This window comes from Lynx canadensis, chromosome X (genome assembly GCF_007474595.2).
Source record: "Lynx canadensis isolate LIC74 chromosome X, mLynCan4.pri.v2, whole genome shotgun sequence".
NCBI lineage: Eukaryota > Metazoa > Chordata > Mammalia > Carnivora > Felidae > Lynx > Lynx canadensis.
In genome coordinates, this window is record NC_044321.2 from 26,693,127 (window position 1) to 26,712,230 (window position 19,104).

Genomic DNA, 19,104 nt, shown 5'->3' on the forward strand with positions numbered 1-19,104 from the left:
TTATATCCCTAGGCTGAAAAGAAAGTCTTATTATGTATTTATTTGCACACTACGTTGCCCCTCCAGATATATTAGGGGCTATAATTTTTATGTCAATATATATGCATATGTGGGAAAGATCTAGCCTCTTAAGTGGAACCAGGAGTTGACTCGGCTTTTCACTATATTATGGAGAACTTTCACTTTCTTTTTTTTTTGGTGGATTTTATATTTATATTTATATTTATATATTTTAATATAAAATTTGTTGTCAGATTGGTTTCCATACAACACCCAGTGCTCATCCCAACAGGTGCCCTTCTCAATGCCCGTCACCCACCCACCCCAAGAACTTTCACTTTCAAGATATTCCTCTGATTTTTCTGATCGCACCTTAGAGTAAGATCTAAATTCATATCCTGTGCTGTTCTGTTATGACAACTGCTATCATGATAATGTCCACTTAAGTGCATGTGGATGATGAATAAATTACCTCTTATACAAATGTGTCTAAATGTCAAGCTGTCTGATGAACGCACTTAAATGTTATTTCAAAAAAACTCAAAGTCATCGGCCAAACCTAGCTTTAAAAAAAGTGATCAGTATTCAGGTAACAGAGACATCACATTTAATAGTAATAGATTTTTTTTTTTCTTTTTCAAAAAAGGAGTATGACTTAGCATCCTCAAAAATCTGGGTGAGTGATGTTGTATCGATTATTTAAAGGACAGTCCTATTTCAGTTGAAAAAAGGGTTTAAAATCTGAAAAAAAAAAAATCTTTTCACTGAGCACTCAACATTTTTTTTGGAAAGTCAAAGTGGGTCAGATTTCATTAAGACCCATCTTGCACCTGACACTCAACCCCAACCCCCAGGCAATTTTAACACTGGGACAATCTTGAAAATGTCTTTTTTCAACCTGTATGACAAAATGGCAGGGCGGTTCCAAAGGTAATATTTTATTCCCTGGGTGGGCCAAGAGATCAATAGAACTTACGCTCGCTTGTTTACCTTACATTTCTTTTAACTTTATGCTTTATTGGATGCACAAAAGTCACTATTATATTGGATAACTCTTCTCACGATTCTAGTACGGGGCCTGTGTGGGTGGGGAACAACGAACCATTCTCTGGCGTTAGCCCTGTCCCTGCTAGAAATATGTTGAGGCCGACAGCCAACCGAATAGGTGGAATGCTGATGCACTGGCCTACTTGTGCTTGGGACAGACAAAAGCCTTAAACCACGGGGCAGTTCAACGAGAATGACTTCATAAGACCTGATAGGATGTAAGTTCACAACAATGTACAGATTCCACACTGGGTTAAAATGTTTTCAGGTAGGAAGAGAAATAAATCAGATGAAACTCAGTTGTGGTCTGTCACCTGTTCTCAAAAACCAACCAATATATACTGCTTCCTTTCCTCCTTCGCTTTAGTTTCTACTTAGATAATTCCTATACTTTGGCATATATGGCTGATAAATCGACTTTATTCTCCTCGCTAACTTGTTTCATGCCATGTGAAGATCATAATAATAGCGTTTGAATATTTGATAGGGAAAAGTTCTAAACGAGCCCACTGAGTCCATAAGAATGTGGAATCCCAGGGAACAAGGCTTCTAAAAGCATGTGTGCTTTGAAACAGAACCAGCAGGCTCTTAGCCGCATGAGGGAAAAACATTCACCATAAAAATCAATTCTTTAAAAGGAAATAGAAATCTATCTTAGTGTTAGATTTTCCAGCCTCACTCTGGCTAAGAGAATTTGACATTTTAGGACTGAACACACTGTGGAAACTTAATAAATATTGAAGTTTATAAACAAAATCATAACAATGATATGTGGACCAATTTTTAAAAATATTGAAAATCAATGTGCCCTTACTCTGCCTAATTCGGTTAACTCAATTATTTAATGTATACTTGATTTGAGTGGGATTATACACAGTTATTTCAATTTTACATTGAACATTAATCAAATTACTTTTAATGTAACCCCCTCCCCCACCCCCGGCCAGGAACCCAGAATAAAGGGGAAAGTTTGTTTGGAATGTCTCTTGGTTAACATTAAAGCACACTTAAAGACATTCGTTTCAAGGCGCCTGGGTGGCGCCGTCGGTTGAGCGTCCGACTTCAGCCAGGTCACGATCTCGCGGTCCGTGAGTTCGAGCCCCGCGTCGGGCTCTGGGCTGATGGCTCGGAGCCTGGAGCCTGTTTCCGACTCTGTGTCTCCCTCTCTCTCTGCCCCTCCCCCGTTCATGCTCTGTCTCTCTCTGTCCCAAAAATAAATAAACGTTGAAAAAAAAAGAAAAAGAATAAAAAAAAAAAAGACATTCGTTTCTATTATATTTACTCCATGATTGTCCTTACAAATACCACTCATCCCATACCACAACACTGAATTTTTTTCACAGGCATTTAATAGACTGATTTTGCACTGACTTCGAGGAAAAAAAATCCCCCCTCCCCAATCACTGCAGTTCAAACCTACTTCCTACTTCCTCCCAATGTCGCCTCACATCTGTTTCCATGTCTCCACACGTATGCTCTCCGCCCCTGAACGCAGATCCTCGGTGGGGTGACAAGCTATAAAATGCAGGAACTCCTGGATAAGCTACCCAGGATTCATATCTACCAAGGAGGTATTAACTTTAAAAAGCTGAATAGTCTCAGGGCACCTGGGTGGCTCAGGCGGTTGAGCGCCCAACTCTTGATTTCAGCTCAGGTCATGATCTCAGCGTCATGGGATCAAGTCCCACGTCAGGCTCTGAGCTGAGCGTGGAGCCTGCTTGGGATTCTCTCTCTCTCTCTCTCTCAAAAGAAAATTAAAAAAAGTGGAAGAGTCTCAAAGATTCTGAATGTCTTCGATTCCAGAAACTCTATGAAGTACTTGCTTATAATCAGTATGCTCAGCAGGAAATTCTGAGGAGAAGTTTGGGATTTAATTGTTGTTATTAGGGGCACCTGGGTGGCGCAGTCAGTTAAGCGTCCGACTTCAACCAGGTCACGATCTCGCGGTCCGGGAGTTCGAGCCCCGCGTCGGGCTCTGGGCTGACGGCTCGGAGCCTGGAGCCCGTTTCCGATTCTGTGTCTCCCTCTCTCTCTGCCCCTCCCCCGTTCATGCTCTGTCTCTCTCTGTCCCAAAAATAAATAAACGTTGAAAAAAAAATTAAAAAAAAAATTGTCGTTATTAAAAAAATTTACTTGTTATTCGTAAACGTGATAGCGTGCAGACAAGGCGAACGATAATGTGACTAAACACCTCAATTTTAAAGTAGCAATAGCGAGAAGGCAAGTGAAGCTTCAAGTCATCTGAAGCAACCCCGAAACTATGGGAGGACCAGTAGAATAGTAAGAGGAAAACTGGAATAAGTAACTGTGAATGTCTTCCACAAGAGAGACTCAGGGAGAGTGCGTCATCTTTCATTTCCAGGTTTCGGAGGGAAACTATGCTCCCTACCGAAGCTATCGGTCACTCACACAGAAGGCCATGGGCTGGCACTCACTTTTACTTTTTTAATTTTTATTTATTTTGTTTAATTTTACTTAGTTACTTACTTATTTATTTTTTGGCTTGCGTTCCCTTTTCAATGAGATGCTGTGGATGTTGATAAATACAAGTGAAGCAATAAATGATGTATTTATGGGAGAATTACTGACAGATGGATGAATTATGGGTGATACACAAAATACGTATTTCTACGCCTAAACTGCAGCTGCACAATGGAGTGGTGGTTCTCCAAGGGTCCCTGCACCAACAGCATCGAGGGCAGTTGTTCACTAAGGTGAGAACCACTGCCACGGAAAATTCCTGACGTTCTCAATGACTATGTCTGGATGGCTTGGATCCCCGAATTTGCAAATATCTGATCAATTCAGGCACCCGTAAGCTGTATAACTATGAAGCCCAAGTCTCTTACAAAGCCATTTCCTTACTAATGAGCATCACTTTCTCAGACCCTTTCCTTAGCTCTACCCGTTCACGGTCCATCCCAAAAAGTACCCAGGGGGTGGGGTCAGGGCGAGGGTGAAGTTTCCAGCCAGAAACAAAATCTTCTCCACTTCTGAAGAATGACTGCACGTGCAAGAACAAAACAACATTAAAACGGCCGTGTCGAGATACGGCAGCTGAGTGGATTACTAGGTTCGCTTGCCGGTTGCAGGAGACTCTTTTCCTGGCCTGGGCATCTATCCCCCAGCTGCTGCGACTATTGGCTACTGATGTCTCATGGCTGCCTCTCATCTTTGGGAAGGTGACCTCGGCTGATGGGAGGCCCCTAGTCCAGGAGTTAACAGGTACTCCTGGCCCGGGAGGTAACTGAGGTCTCCGGGGGTGAGCCACAGCCAGGGGTGTGATGGACCAGAGCCCAAGAGCCCACTGTGTGCTTCTCTTCGCAATTCTGCATTCCGCGAGATCATGTTGGTAGCCCGAGTCTTCCCGGGGTGGGAGTATTTACACAGCCAGAAGTGGACGAGGCCACAAATCGGTGTTCACTCCGCCCCAGAGCTAACTAATCCACATTTATTGGCACGTCACTGGTCACACCCAGCCATCATCTGGGGTATGAATGGACAACTCTGTTGTACGGTATATACTCCAGCGTCCTCTCTGTAGGGAAGAGGACACACGGCTAGATTTGCCTGCGATGGTATAGTGGCTTGGCCCTTCTTCTCCCTTCTTATGCTACCCTGACTCCCATACAGGCTTCTCCCGAAAGCAGACTGTCGACAAATCAATGTGCACCCAGACCCCTGCTCTCAGGGTCTGTTTCCAGGGAACGTGACCTCTAACACAAGTTAAGTCATCAGTTAATTGACTGCTGCACAGAAACCTCGAAGAGTACGTGTTCAAAATTACAAAGACCTCTAAGTCGTGGACCCTGTGGGTCACAGTGATCAGATAAAACTGTAACAGATAAATCTGAAATGGCAGGGATCTACTCTGTGTGTCTGTGTACAGAAGAGAAAGAAGCTTATGGAAAAAGAGGAAGCCTGCACAAATCGGGCAGGTTTTCATATCGTGCTTCTCAAAGTACACTTTCGTGCCCATGGGTAAATGTACTGGGAGATTTCACTTAAGGTTTGGGAGAAAAACACTCTCGTATTAAAACACAACAAATGCAGGGGCGACTGGGTGGCTCAGTCGGTTGAGCGTCCGCCTTCGGCTCAGGTCGTGATCTCGCGGTCCGTGAGTTCGAGCCCCGTGTCGGGCTCTGTGCTGACGGCTCAGAGCCTGGAGCCTGCTTCCGATTCTGTGTCTCCCTCTCTGCCCCTCCCCTGCCCATGCTCTGTCTCTCTCTCTCTGTCCAAAATAAATAAATATTAAAAAAAAAAATTTTAAACAGAACAAATGCATTGTGGAGAAGATCACGGAATTGACAGATGTAAACAATAAAATAAGAAACATCCAAGATATTTCATGCTTGTGGTAAAAGGAGGTTAAGCATGTGGGAGGGGAAGAGAGCAAGCTTCAACTCCTTGGCTATTAAGAGAAGCGATGTGGAAGGGTTTGAGAAGCACTGCGTAAAATATCACCGAAAAATGTTATTTTGGTCTAAAAAAAATCATACCAGGAAAAAATTTCCTCTTCCCATCATGAAAAAGTCAACCCTCTTAAAATGAGAGGGTCACATTCGTATCGTGAGCACATCTGCTCCCACGATACGCAGAAAACTGGTTTACCAAGAACAGTTATTCAATGCCATTGTGTAACTTACTTAACGTAATGTTGTGTAAGGCCTAATATTGGTGCCAGTGTTAACCGTGGAATTCTGAAACTTGTAATTGCTGAGCGTCACAGGAACACAGCGGGGGCCCACTCCTTGGCTTATTTGTTCTTAAGCCATTCCTTGTTGTGCTTATGGTAGGAGAGTAACACAGTTGTGAACCTGAAACCTGTGACGCCGTCGGTCAATTCCAAAGGAGAACAGAAATACACATTGGCTGCGTGCTTCCATTTTCTAAGGAAATATGGAATGTCAGTTAAGTAACACGCACATTTCCCAACTGTTTCCAGTTAATGGGGCACCTGCACACATATGCACAAGCTGGTACAAATTCTTGCTCCCTCAGCTTGGAGCTATGTAACAATCTGTTGAGCAAGACTAAGCTGCCATGAATATGATTCCTAATACAATTTGATTCATGAAATAAATTAAATATTCACACTCCATAATGAGATCAGACTTCTCTGGGTATACGTTTTGACCATGTCAGGAATGAGTGAATGACTGAGTTTTTAGATCCATCGATGCTGACGGTATATTACTTAAGCTTTTATTTGGAAGAATCTTTTATATTTTCTAAGACTCTTGGGGAATAGTATTTATAATTACTACCAGCCACCACAATCCTCAGTGAACAGGACTGGCATATTAAAGGATCAGGCTTTGATATGGTTGTTTTCGTATAGTAGGAAGGATGACATTCTTTGGGGAAATTGTTATTATCTAATTAAGTATTTCCTTAGCAGAATAATGTCAGACGAACTCAGCGGCTGAACATTCTGATTATCCATGTTCTCCTAAATGTCCCATGACCAGAAGAGGAGCTGTATGGCTCTGATGTAATGCCATGACAATGGTAACCGATTCTAGCTCCTTCTTTTGTCACGGCCCATCAAAGGCGTACAGAGAAGTCCCAATTAAAATAGGTTCAATAATAAAAAGAGCATGTTCCTTTTCCAACTGTTCTAAAGCCTTTCCCTATCTTGAAGCAAAGTTCACTCAGTAATTATCTTATTTATGAAAGTAAAAGCAGAAGGATGTTCCTCTTATTACATAAAGGCCTTTATGCTTTGAACGTAGACGGCATCTCGAAAGAGTCAAAAAGAAAGCGTGTTGAATGTCATCAACTCGTTTCCTCCCACCCACTGTTTTAAACCGTTTGGTCAGTTCCAGCGTATTCTACGCTCACATAAGTTGTTTATGAAGAGCCAAATTAACAGTCTTTGCAATTGTTTTCCTTGGAATCTGGAGAGCTGACAAATGAATTAGAAGAAAATGGCAATTCTACATGAATTAGCTTTTAAGGCTCCCTAAGAGGCTGATGCAGAACTTAATAAGAGACTTATTAGGAGAAGTAGGACAGCTTAATTCAGATTGATTATAGACTTGGGTGAAGACAGCTGGGGTTCAAATGAAACCGAAAAAGAACTTATATGCACTTCAAAGTATGCTAAGCAGATGTCTGAAACAATTACTCTGCACTGGCTTTTCAGAAGTTTCAAAGGCAGGATGGGAATAGCATGGTAAACGAAGGTTCTATTTGCCTAAGTCGAGGTAGAGGCTTTTAAAACACACACAGCGCTCACTAAAATCAGACGCCTTGGGTAAGAAACGTGATTCGACATCGCTGTCCTAAGTCATTTGCTCTCAGCTTTATAAACAAAGCAAGAAATGAGAGCAAATCCATGAGAACTAAGTAATGAGCTGTCCCGGAACGCTAACTTACAATTTATCGTACACTGAACAAATAATTTGGTCAGGATTCTTAAGACGACTAATTCCTACTTTAGTTCCTAAGCTCTCTTAAAGCCAACAATGGCCGTTCTATTTCAAAAAAATAAACACTACACTTTTACAGCATGTAAGTGAGACTTTACTGGAATATGCCTTCTTCCGGAAGTATTGCAAGATATTAGAGGACAAGTGATAGGCTTTTAAACATCACAAATGCATGCTTTACACATGAGATAAAACCCAAGTTGCTTCGTGTGACAGGTCCTAGTTCCATAGTCAACCCAGATTTATAAAGGATCGCATCTTTCTTGCTTGTGTGTTCTTCTGAAAGGCTTCCTTGACACAGCACGTGTATAAAAATAACAACAACAGCCTCCACAGAGCAGTTCATTTGCTGTTTACAACCATTAACAGAACATTAGTAAACTTTCCTTTTCCTACTACAGGCAGTGCACCTCATTCAATATGGAGACATCATTTGTTTATGCAGAGTTCATTCTCGGGGCTGCCCTGTTGGTGATGGTTCTGTCTAACCTTGCATACCTCCCACCGAATGGATGATAAGCTTTCCATCTGACTGGGTCATTAGCTTCCTCTATAAAACTCCCATACAAGAAAGGACTTAAAGCTGGCTCGTATAAAAGACAATAAAACAAAATGAATAAAACAATAATAAAACATTAGAAACCAGAGTTAAGATGAGAAAACACTAAGGGAAGACAGGGTTGCGTGAACACGGCCGAGAGCTTCTGCTTTTCTCCGTGTCAAATTCTGAGCTAGCATTCCTTTCGCAGATTTCTCAGATAAACCAAACCACAGAGACTCAGGAGGGTAGGCCCGCAGCGATGTGTGTGCCAGTTATCTTCTTAAATTTGTAGATGCGCATGTCGAGCAGAAAGAAGCCAGAAGGGCATGATGGCTTCATGAGAGTCCCTGGTCTACTACCCATATTATTACCTTGTTCTCAATTATAATTCCAGAGAGGTCTAATCAAAACGTTTCACCATAAGAACCTCAAGGAAAAACTCAGCGAATCCCTGTCCTTGACCTTTCACAGGAAGAGACGTAAGTTAAAACTCGGATAAAGAACTATACGATAAGTACCTACGTGGTGGTGACGCATTTGTATAATCCCAAATGGCAGGCTGGGGGGAGTTTAATGATGGTTACGGTGTGAAAACCTGTGCTTTGAGGCAACGGGCAAACTAGGGACAATGAAATGTTCCTGGCTCAAGAATGATGTACCGCTCGGTACAAAGACACCATGGTCGATGAGAACAAAAAGAAAACTTGGAAAACCAACGACTCCCCAAGATTTTCACACAGGAATTGTTCTCAACAACAAACGTCATACGTAGACTTGAGCTTCAAAGTCATTCCACTTTATTAAAACCTGCATATGTTCCATTCACGGATCTAAGCAGAGCACCTAGTGATTCAAGGAGTTATTCTTACTCTCCATTGCGATAAGGAAAGCAAGAATATTTGTAGAGACACAGAAACGCTGGTGTTATTTCCAGTTAAGTGGGGAATCGTGTTTGTGTCCTTAAAATACTTGCTAAGCACTATAAATCATGAATTTTAAAAATAAAGAGGCCTTTACATTTTGGATTTTATTCTGGGGATTATTCCTAAGGAAGCTGCACGCGGAAGGCCGAGATTTTCTTTGGGGGCCTGACAGTCAATATTGACATTGTGTTCCTTCTTGATTTACCGCACGCACGCTGTCCTGGAGATGATTAGCCAGCAACAGTGCAACCTCCAGAGCGTCCCAGGATTTTGAGGTTGCTGCTGTTCTATCCACGCTCCAAATCCCAAAGCCACATTGGCCAATGAAATGATCTAATGCTAAATCCCACAGGAATACACATGGCAGAGTTACTTGTGTAACAACTTCTTTAACAAATAAGATCAGAATGGAGGTGGGTATTACAATAGAGTCACTAGGGGTGATGAAAACGAGCTGAAGTGGGTAAAGAAAATGTTCTCTGGCTACATGCCTGGCTATCACTTTGGAGTCCCCTACAGCGTGGAGTCTCCGAGGGCTTAAACTGCTGAGTAGAAAAATGGGAACAGGGGTTTTAAGGACTCTTCTACTTCTGTTCAAAGTAAGTTTTAGTTAATAAAATTCACTCCTTATAAACTACCACCACCAAAGCTTCAGAGTTTCAAACCCAGTGTTGTTGAGAAGCCACAGAGAAAACCGATTTCTTTGAAGCTTTGGCATATTTACGCTCTTTCAGAAAGGGATATCTAGCGCATGGGTGTTTTGCTGTTATCGGGATCAGAATGAGAGTCTTCCTGGTTAGGGTGTGGGAAATGAACTTGGGCCGAGGATCGAGAACAGGTAGGAGAAGGGAAGTGAAAGGAAAAATGCAAACAGGCTTCAGTGAGGATCGGCTGATTTTGAGCTGTTTTACTTTTAGTGATTTTTCACTATGGAATCCTGTTGAGTGCATTCTCCATCCATACTCCGTACCCTACAAAGGCTCCTGTGTGGCACATATGGCTATAAGTGAATCCCTTATAGACTCGGCCACTTAATTAATAAACGAATGTGGTTCCTTTGGGACATTCTCCTAAACTTCTTTGTCATTTTGGGGGCTGATTTCTTTTTAAACGTTGTGCCTGTACGTTTTAATAAAAGTACTAGTTTTAAGGCTGAACAAATACAAGGTAATATGTTTCAAAACATTTTAATTTTCAAGTAGCCGTCCATGTTAACCGTTGCTTTAATTATCAGACATGGAGTCAAAGAATGTTAGGGTGGAAGAGAGTTTCCAAGTTATAGAGCCCTCTTTTTTAATCTTCTCTTAAATCTGCGCCCACCGTTTTCGTGAAGAGCTATTCCGTTCAACATTAGACTGTCGGCTTCATCAGGGCAAAGACCTACAATAACTACATATTGCAGAATGGCTCATAACCAAGGGTGGGGTGAAGAAATAAAGAAGCAGAAGTAAATTCCTTTATATGTTGCTGACCCTTGCTCTTAGGAAGCTCATTGCCTGTGGGAAATTTGAGTGTGACAATTGAAGCACGTGTGGTGATCAAAGAAGGCAGTGAACTGAGGGCCATTTCTTCCGCTCGGTAGGAGCTGGGGGTGAGAGATACTCCGGACAAACTACAAAGACAGATGCCATTTGAGCTGGGCATTGAGGGTTCAATAGAAGATCACCAGGCACATAAGGTGGAGGTAACCGAGGCCAAGAGAAGAGCATCTGCAAAGGCAGAGAGTGGTGAAGAAAGGTGGCATATTTGGGTAAAGGGGTGGTATGGTCAGAGTGTATGGAATGGCCAGGATGATGGGAGTCACAGTTGGGAATCTAAACCAGGGCTAGGAAGAAAAGGGCTGCCTGCCCTCTTCATTCATTGGGCTTCATTGTCAGGCAGGAAAGAGGAGAGAAAACAGAAAAGAGACATTCTGAGGTAGAATGAGCCGTCCTGCGCAATCAGTCAAAACGGAGAAGGACTTAAGGAAGAAACTCAAGTTTCAAGCCTGAGCAACTTGTTGGATTAAGATCCATTCAGTGAAATAGGAAACACCGAGGAAAAGGCAGGTAAGAGGGGACAGCAGCGGGGGAATGGTCAAACACGAGACTGAACGAACTTGATTTCAGAACGGTTGCATTTTGATTCTAACGACATGTGGGTGAGGAGATCAGAAAAGAGACCCAGACCGGAAATCTACATTTGTCGCTGTCATGCCACTTCGAATCGGGAGTATTTATACAATACAAAGGGAACTGAGCTAAGGTTAGAAACTTGGGCACACGAACATCTGAAGAGTGGGCAGGGTTTCAGAACTGAGGGAAATAAAGGAAGAAGAAGAATGTATGAAACAACGTCATGAAAGCCAAAGGAGACGACACCTGCCGAGATGAGTCTGCTGGTGAACATGCCAAGTGCGGGTGAGAATTTCACTTCTTTTGAATTCGAACCTGGGAGGACTTTTGTTGGGTTTGACACTGGATGAGTAAACGAAATGTTTCAAGTTGGTTATGTTTTCAAGTTGGTTTTCATAACAATACTCCTAAATATGTATCTTCTTTTCAATAAATATATTTATCATCTTGGTACCACAAGAGAATTTAACTTCGGCCTCATGGGCAGTATTCCAAATAGATAATGATATTGCCCAGTTTCTGCGGTGGACTAATGTATAACGTATTATATACATTGCCTTCTAAGGGGAGGACAGCAGTAACAGCCTCAATGCACAGTACCATAACTCACCCAAGTCATGTAATTTTGTTAGCAAAAAGGCCAAAGCCTAGACTCCCGGATCTTGATGAAGTGTTCTATTTGTCCCTACTCTGATACTAAGTATCACAAAGAACACACACGCGTGCGCGCACACGCACGCAACTCAGGTCATTTTCGTACAAGCGCTTAAATTTATTCCCTAATAGCAAAATAAAGGGGATTGTTTCACCCTGTAACTTTTAAATATTTCATTCCACATTATTAAAGACAGAGATGATTAGATCACCAATTCCTCCTAGAGAAAATACCACACGCAAGATGATTTTGAATTTGTGAAAGATCAACGGATTTCGAATGCACGAGGGCCCCATTTTAAACTTAGGGAGAAGAGGGTGCCCGGGTGGCTCGGTCGGTTGAACGTCCGACTTCGGCTCTCAGGTCATGATCTCACAGTTCGTGAGTTCAAGCCCCGCGCCGGGCTCTGTGCTGACAGCTCGGCGCCTGGAGCCTGCTCCGGATTCTGTGTGTGTCTCCCTCTCTGCCCCTACCCTGCTTGCATTCTGTCTCTGTCTCTCTCAAAAATAAACATTAAAACATTTTTCTCTTAAACTTTGGGAGAAGAAAGTACCACACCCAAGTTCAGATTGGAACCTTTCAAGTCTCTCAAAGGGCCCCGAAGCAAAGGAATAGAAGGTACCTTGACTTTTTCGAGGTGATCTTGGAGAGAGTCAATGAGGAGGTCACCCACAGGCTGCCAGGAGCCCTTGATCACCTCAGCCTGACGCAGCTTGAGGTCAAGCTCATCGGTTGCTTCCTGAAGTTCCTGGAGTCTCGCGAGGGCCTCGTCTATTTTTCTCTGCCAGTCTGCAGAGTGCAGGTTCAGTTTTTCCCACTCGGTGTTGACCTCCTCAGCCTGCTTTCGCAGGAGCCGTGTGACATTCTGGGCTCTCTCCTCAGGAGGCAGCTCTAAATTGGTAACATGACAAGGTTTCAGGCCACAGTCCTTTTTGTTTTTGTTTTTGTTTTTTTTTTTTAAAAAACATTGTTGAAAAGGTCATACCGGAAGAAAGAAAGTACAGTGCAACAAGAGGGCAACCCATTGATTAATGGTTCTTTCGCACCTTGGCATAAATTCTGACAGTGTCCGCACATCTCAGGTCTGTCCTCCTGAATATATCTGTTCTACCTTCTATCATTCAGATCATCCAAGATCCATTTAAGCCACTGAACAGAAACATGTTAGGATGCGCACCGCAAGCTCGAATTTACTTCAGCCAGGCTCTTAAAAGGACAATTAGGTTGTAGTCTCTATAACGATAGGATCCCTTCTCACAGCGAATCTCTTTTGTTTCTTATTTTCTAAGTGTTTCAATAACTGATCACTAATGAGTCTCTCTTAATGTTTATTTATGAAGGTGCAACCAGATTCATGCATGGTGGTTTAGGGTTCCTTTTTCTTTCCCAACATCTATGTTTAATTTGAATCGATTCTATTTAACTCAGAAAATATGAGCGCCATCCAGACCCTGGCAGCAAGAATGGATGGGTCGCTCTGTCACCACTGATCCTTCTATCAATATGTTATTACAGTTCCACATTCAATTACCTCTGGGCTCCTGGTAGAGTTTCTCTAGTCCTTCTAAAGGCTGCTCTGTCAGAAATATTCGTACAGTCTCAAGAGTACTCATGATTACAGGTTCTTTCGTTTTCAATTCCCTCTTGAAGGCCTGTGAAATGAGATGAAAAGAAATGCTTATTTGGCTTGTGGCATTCTTCTCAAAGTTAATCCTGGTTGTCCAGAACTTGGTTATGAAATTCCCAGGTCGATTTCTATCTCCTTTATTTATAAACCGATGGTCACAAAATGATAAATGAGCCCGTATGGATCTTTCTGTTAAGCACGAAACCACTGTGTGTATAAAACTCTTCTGGAGAGCATGGGGGAACTTTCAAGAAACACTGAGGCTTTTTCATTAAGATAAGAGTGATGTACTTGTACAACCTGAGCGCCAAACTTGAAATCTGAAGGCAAAGTTGAAAGATACATATTACAAGATGCTCACGGGGATCACGAAGACTTCTGTATACCCGAAAGAATGGTTATTCTAGAGCACAGTAGGGGGCCTGAAGGGCTGTTTGGAAGAACCTAGGTTGTAGTGAAATACACAACCAATTCAATCCATAACCGTCAGTTAATTCTGTCAAAATGTCTGACAACTTATAAAGTGAAGTATTCACAGTCAAAACTCAGTCCTTTTGAAAAATACCCATTATCTAATGTGACTTCTTTGAGAATGGGAGAAATGCTTTGAGGTATACTGGACTTAGGAATTGAGGGAATAAGTTTCTATGAAAGAATAGGCCTAGAATAGGTCTCTTGGGGTCATCTACGCTAGTTATCAATTTTAAACCCTAATCTGTAAGCTTCTTTGATACAGAGGATTAAAAGGAAAGCAAAATGCAGAGTTTCTGTCTTCAGGAAGCTTCCGGATGAAAAGAGGGAGAACACTAACACACTAGAAACAGAGCAAAAACAATAAACTTCATATGCAATTGAGTGCCAACGGTGGTGAGACAGCGTATGAGGCTGGAATAAATTGACAGATACTTGGAAACCATCGAAGATAGTTACGGACCAGATTCTACTATCTTAGAAGTGAAGATGTTAATGAAAGTATTAAGTACCACATAAATGTTAATAGACCAGTGTAAACAGTAATCATAATTGCCCCGACATAGAGCTTATTTATTCAAATCCCTTTTCAATTCTGCCCTAGTTTTAGCAATGTTACCTATTGAATTTAGCCCTGTTCTGTTACTGAGAGAAAAATTAGCTGCATCTCGTTTGAACTCCAGATATATTGTGTCATAGGAATGCTCCAGAACTGTATTCTATGATACATGTATAGATAAAATCCTCATCATTCAAAAAAAATCCATGGGGCGCCTGGGTGGCTCAGTCGGTTGAGCGTCCGACGTTGGCTCAGGTCACGATCTCGCGGTTTGTGGGTTTGAGCCCCGCGTCGGGCTCTGTGCTGATGGCTCAGAGCCTGGATCCTGCTTGGGATTCTGTGTCTCCCTCTCTCTCTGCCTCTCCCCTGCCTGCTCTCTGTCTCTTAAAAATAAATAAATGTTAAAAAAATTTTTTTAAAAAAATCCTGAGTTTGACACTTGGCAAAATGATTTGTCTTCCATAGTTACTTAACAGTTAAGTGGAAAGAGGCAAGGTGCTTGGCTTTTTTTAATGTTTATTTATTTTCAGAGAGAGACAGATTGCTACTGGGGGAGAGGGGCAGAGACAGAGAGGGAGAGAGAATCTTAAGAAGGCTCCAGGCTTAGTGCAGAGCCCGATGTGGGACTCGATCCCATGACTGTGACATCATGACCGGAGCCAAAATCAAGAGTCAGACGCTTAACTGACCAAGCCACCCAGGCGCCCCAAGGCAAGGTGTTTGAATTGAAATAATAAAGTTCTAGAAGTGAAATATTAGGATTCAGTCTTTGGATGGGGATGTAGTTTTGGTACAGTGAGATATTTTTGTCCTCTTGAAATAATACAGAGTAGGTATTATAATACGGAGTAGGTGGGTTATTTATTCTGCTTACGTGTAAGGCTGATTCTCCCTCTAATATCTCATTTGAAATCTGTGTGTATGTGTGTGTGTGTGTGTGTGTGTGTGCACGTGCACGCGTGTGTATGTGTATACAGCTCTTGTATTCTTACATTTTCTCATACATTTAATTTTCCCAACTTCAAAAAAATTATCATTTTTTCTAGTCTCTCCATTTGGACTTGATAGGAGGCAATTAACTTTGACATTACTAATTATAAAATAATAATGGCTCCCTTTGTTGAACTACTGTGTGTCAGTAGTCGTATAAGAAACTAGAAATGCAAAGTTGAATGCAAAACCACCCCTCCCATTTAGAAACTCGTATACAGGAGAAGAGTCAGACACAGAAATAATTTCAAAACGGTGTGGAAAGTGCTAGAGGTTTGCATCAAATGGGAAAGGAAATTGGGAAAGGCTCCCTAGAGAAGATAGTATTCATGAAGAATTCTAAAGCATGAATGTGCATTAGCCAGCGAAGTGCAGATTAGAGGAGGGAGAAGAAAACCAACGAAAATACATGTGTGAAGACATAAGACATAATAGAGTATGGCATAGAGTATCCACATCTCAAGTTTTCTCAAGTAGGCCAGTTCTCTCTCTCTCTCTCTCTCTCTTTCTTTCTTTTTTTTCTTTCTTTCTTTCTTTCTTTCTTTCTTTCTTTCTTTCTTTCTTTCTTTTTTCTTTCTTTTTTCTTCTTCTTTTTTTTTTTGAGAGAGTGAGAGAGCGAGCAGGGGAGGGTCAGAGGAAGAAGGAGAGAGAGAATCTCAAGCAGGCTCCACGCCCAGCATGGACCCCGACATAGGGCTCAATCTCATGATGTGAGCCGAAATAAAGAGTCAGATACTTAACTGACCGAGCTACCCAGGTGCCCCCAGGAGATCAGGGGGCTTTGAGAGGATTTAAGCAGGAGAGTGGTGTGGGCATGTGTGTGTTTCAAATAGATGTCCCTGACATAAATACAGAGTATGTCTTTGAGAAGGGCAGAAATGGAATTAGACCAGTTAGGAGGCAACTGGAAGAATTTACTGAAAGATTATGAGGATCTGATCCAGGGCAGTGGAACCCACCCCCCACCCCCCAGTAAAAAAAAGGATAGAGCAGGGAAATGTTAAGGTGTAGAGGTGTGGGAATTTGGTGACTGAATAGATGCCAGTGATAAGAGAGAGGAAGAAGCAAGGAAGACTTCTAGCTTCTAGGTTGGGTAGATGACTGAATTCTGGGTGCAATTAGACCGCATTCGAGGAAATAAAGCCTCCTGCATTTCTCAGCACGCCTATAAAGAGCTCTGGCTCCGGGAACCTTCCCATGGGAACTGCTCTGCAGTCATTCGTCTAGTCAATTTCTCTCATCCAAGAGGATCAAACTGTTAGAGCCCAGAGGAAGTTCCCAGGTTAAGTTCCAAGTTGTCAGCAAGACTGGGGTGGCTCTCTCTTTAGGTCTTTACAGGTTGGGAAAAAAGCCCAGACCTCGGTGACATTTCCAGTTCGTAAAATCCAAGCTACATAGGGCTATCTGGCTTTTAGAAAGGTTAGAGTTAGGACTCAGGCCCTTTATGTTTCCAAGGAGACCCTATCGGGAGGAGAAGGGGATCCTTTCTGAAGGAGGAGGCTTCCTTCCCCTTTATAATAGAAAAATCCTTTCTCCTTGTCTCTGGCCTAGGGAATATGTAGCCAGTCATGTGGGAAAATTTTCCATTAGCTCTTACCACTGGTTCTTACTTTACCAGGAGTAAGACTTGGGGTAAACGCCGTGAGAAGGGGTGAGACAGTGATGATATTCCCTGTTAGGTAATTCAAAGAAATCAGTCTCTGATCCAGGATACTTCATATGCACATTCGGGATAAAATTAATAAAGATGAATATTAAAAACTCAACACGATGGGGCGCCTGGGTGGCGCAGTCGGTTGAGCGTCCGACTTCAGCCAGGTCACGATCTCGCGGTCCGGGAGTTTGAGCCCCGCGTCGGGCTCTGGGCTGATGGCTCGGAGCCTGGAGCCTGTTTCCGATTCTGTGTCTCCCTCTCTCTCTGCCCCTTCCCCGTTCATGCTCTGTCTCTCTCTGTCCCAAAAATAAATAAACGTTGAAAAAAAAAAATTAAAAAAAAAAAAAAAAACTCAACAAGAGTATGAGGGGGGAATCTGTCTCATGATATGCTCAGCTTGGAGAGGTATCGTTCCTTCCAGAAGGACAGAAATATCCAAGTCTGATGTTCAGGGAGAAGAAAAGGAGATTTAGGAGTCATTTTCTCAGTTAACATCCATTGAGTGCCTATGATTATGCATAGAGATGAGGATTAAAATGACATAGTACACGAGATTGCTCAGGCAGTAGAGTATATTCTAGAGACTATACAAAATGTACGGGCAGACAGGGGAAATAGATCCCACGAGAGGCCAAAAAGGAGTTGGACGAATAGGTGGAAAGCGTGGGGGAAATGAGAAGTGTAGAACTATTGAAGAGAGAGGAAGAAAGTGACAGAGAGCGTCCAATCACGGCCCTCAGATGTAAAGCCAGAGCAGCACTGAGACGTGTTCGTAGGACTCGGTGAGAGCAATTTCAGCGGAGGGCAGTAGCCTCAGAAGTCGGCTTAGTTGAAGAGTGAGTGGGAGAAGAAGGGGTAATGAGAGATGAGAAAAATTAGATGAGAACTGTGCAGTATACATTTTTTTCTGAGAAAGAGGAAAGGAAGATAGGAAGAGGACAGGTCAGATTACAATGTAAGAGGATGGCCCGTTCCTTTTAGAACGGGAATGGTTTGAACACAGGGTGAAAGACGGAAGCTACCAGTAGGGTCATCGACCGTCCTGGTTTGTGTGGAACTGAGGAGTACTTCATGAAGTGGGGCTTTGAATGCTAAAACCAGGACGGTCGCCTGCAACCCGGGCCAGTTGGTGACCATGGCAGAGAGGAATATATTCGAGCCATAGACAAGGGAAGGTGGAGACAATTATTGGAGTGAGGTCTGTCAAAGAAGGACACGGATCTTAAAGGTCCCATCAAATTGACAAAGTCCAAGACCCTGATGATGCAATTCCATTGTCACAACTGAACATTCTTTGTGAGAGACCACTTGTTTGCCCCTCGAGTTGTTGCCAAGGGCATAGCAACATCACAGCTGCACAGTTCATTGCTTAAATATGAGTCACTGAGGATTAAACTGAGTCTAAAGAAAAGACAAAGCAAGTTCTGTCATTACAAAGACATAAACAGCATTATTTTCACATCGTTGTCTGAAATTAAGAAAAGAAAGTGGATGGAAGAGAAGGTTATGTGCTATATCGTTAGAATTGGGGAAGATGTCGACCAAATATAAGAAAGGTTAAAAACCCCAGAACAAAGGAAGAAATAGTTGGTTCGAGAAAATCAGAAGACAAAGAAAATGGTAATATTTCTCACTATGCGGAAAAAACCATAAATAGGAATATGTCATTGGAAGCATGGTGATAATGGAAGGTCTTGTTCCATTTGTTCATTGAAAAGATTTTGAGCACCTGTACTTACGAGACACTGTTCTAGGCAGTAAGTATCAGCGGCCCTCATAGCGTGGAGTTTAAAAGAGATAGGCTTATGTACAATGCAAAAACAAAGACAACAATGACAGAAACTCAGGAAGAGTCTGCATTACAATAATGACAAATCAATTTTTCAACATCTAATCGACTTACCATAAACCGCATAAGAGCTCACTGCATTTTTAGAGGAAGGAAGATGGAAACATTTTAAAACAAAAACAAGAACATTCCATGTCAGGGGACTTAACTCTTTGATAACCGCCTTGCCTGTCAAAGGTATTTGACAGGCTATTTGACGCTATTTGAGCGACGTTTGGGGAAATATACACTCCTATGCTA

At 42.3% G+C, this 19,104-nt stretch overlaps 1 protein-coding gene across 4 annotated transcripts in view; it reads right to left on the bottom strand.

The window, feature by feature from the left end:
* DMD (dystrophin) overlaps positions 1 to 19,104 on the bottom strand; it is a 1,834,617-nt gene that overhangs the window by 326,406 nt on the left and 1,489,107 nt on the right. For all 4 annotated transcript variants that reach the window (XM_030304767.1, XM_030304766.1, XM_030304769.1 and 1 more), the window contains 2 exons: positions 13,246 to 13,366; positions 12,337 to 12,605 (listed from right to left, as the gene is read on the bottom strand). In XM_030304767.1, the coding sequence (XP_030160627.1) occupies positions 12,337 to 12,605; positions 13,246 to 13,366 (390 nt within the window). The remainder of the gene's footprint in view (positions 1 to 12,336; positions 12,606 to 13,245; positions 13,367 to 19,104) is intronic.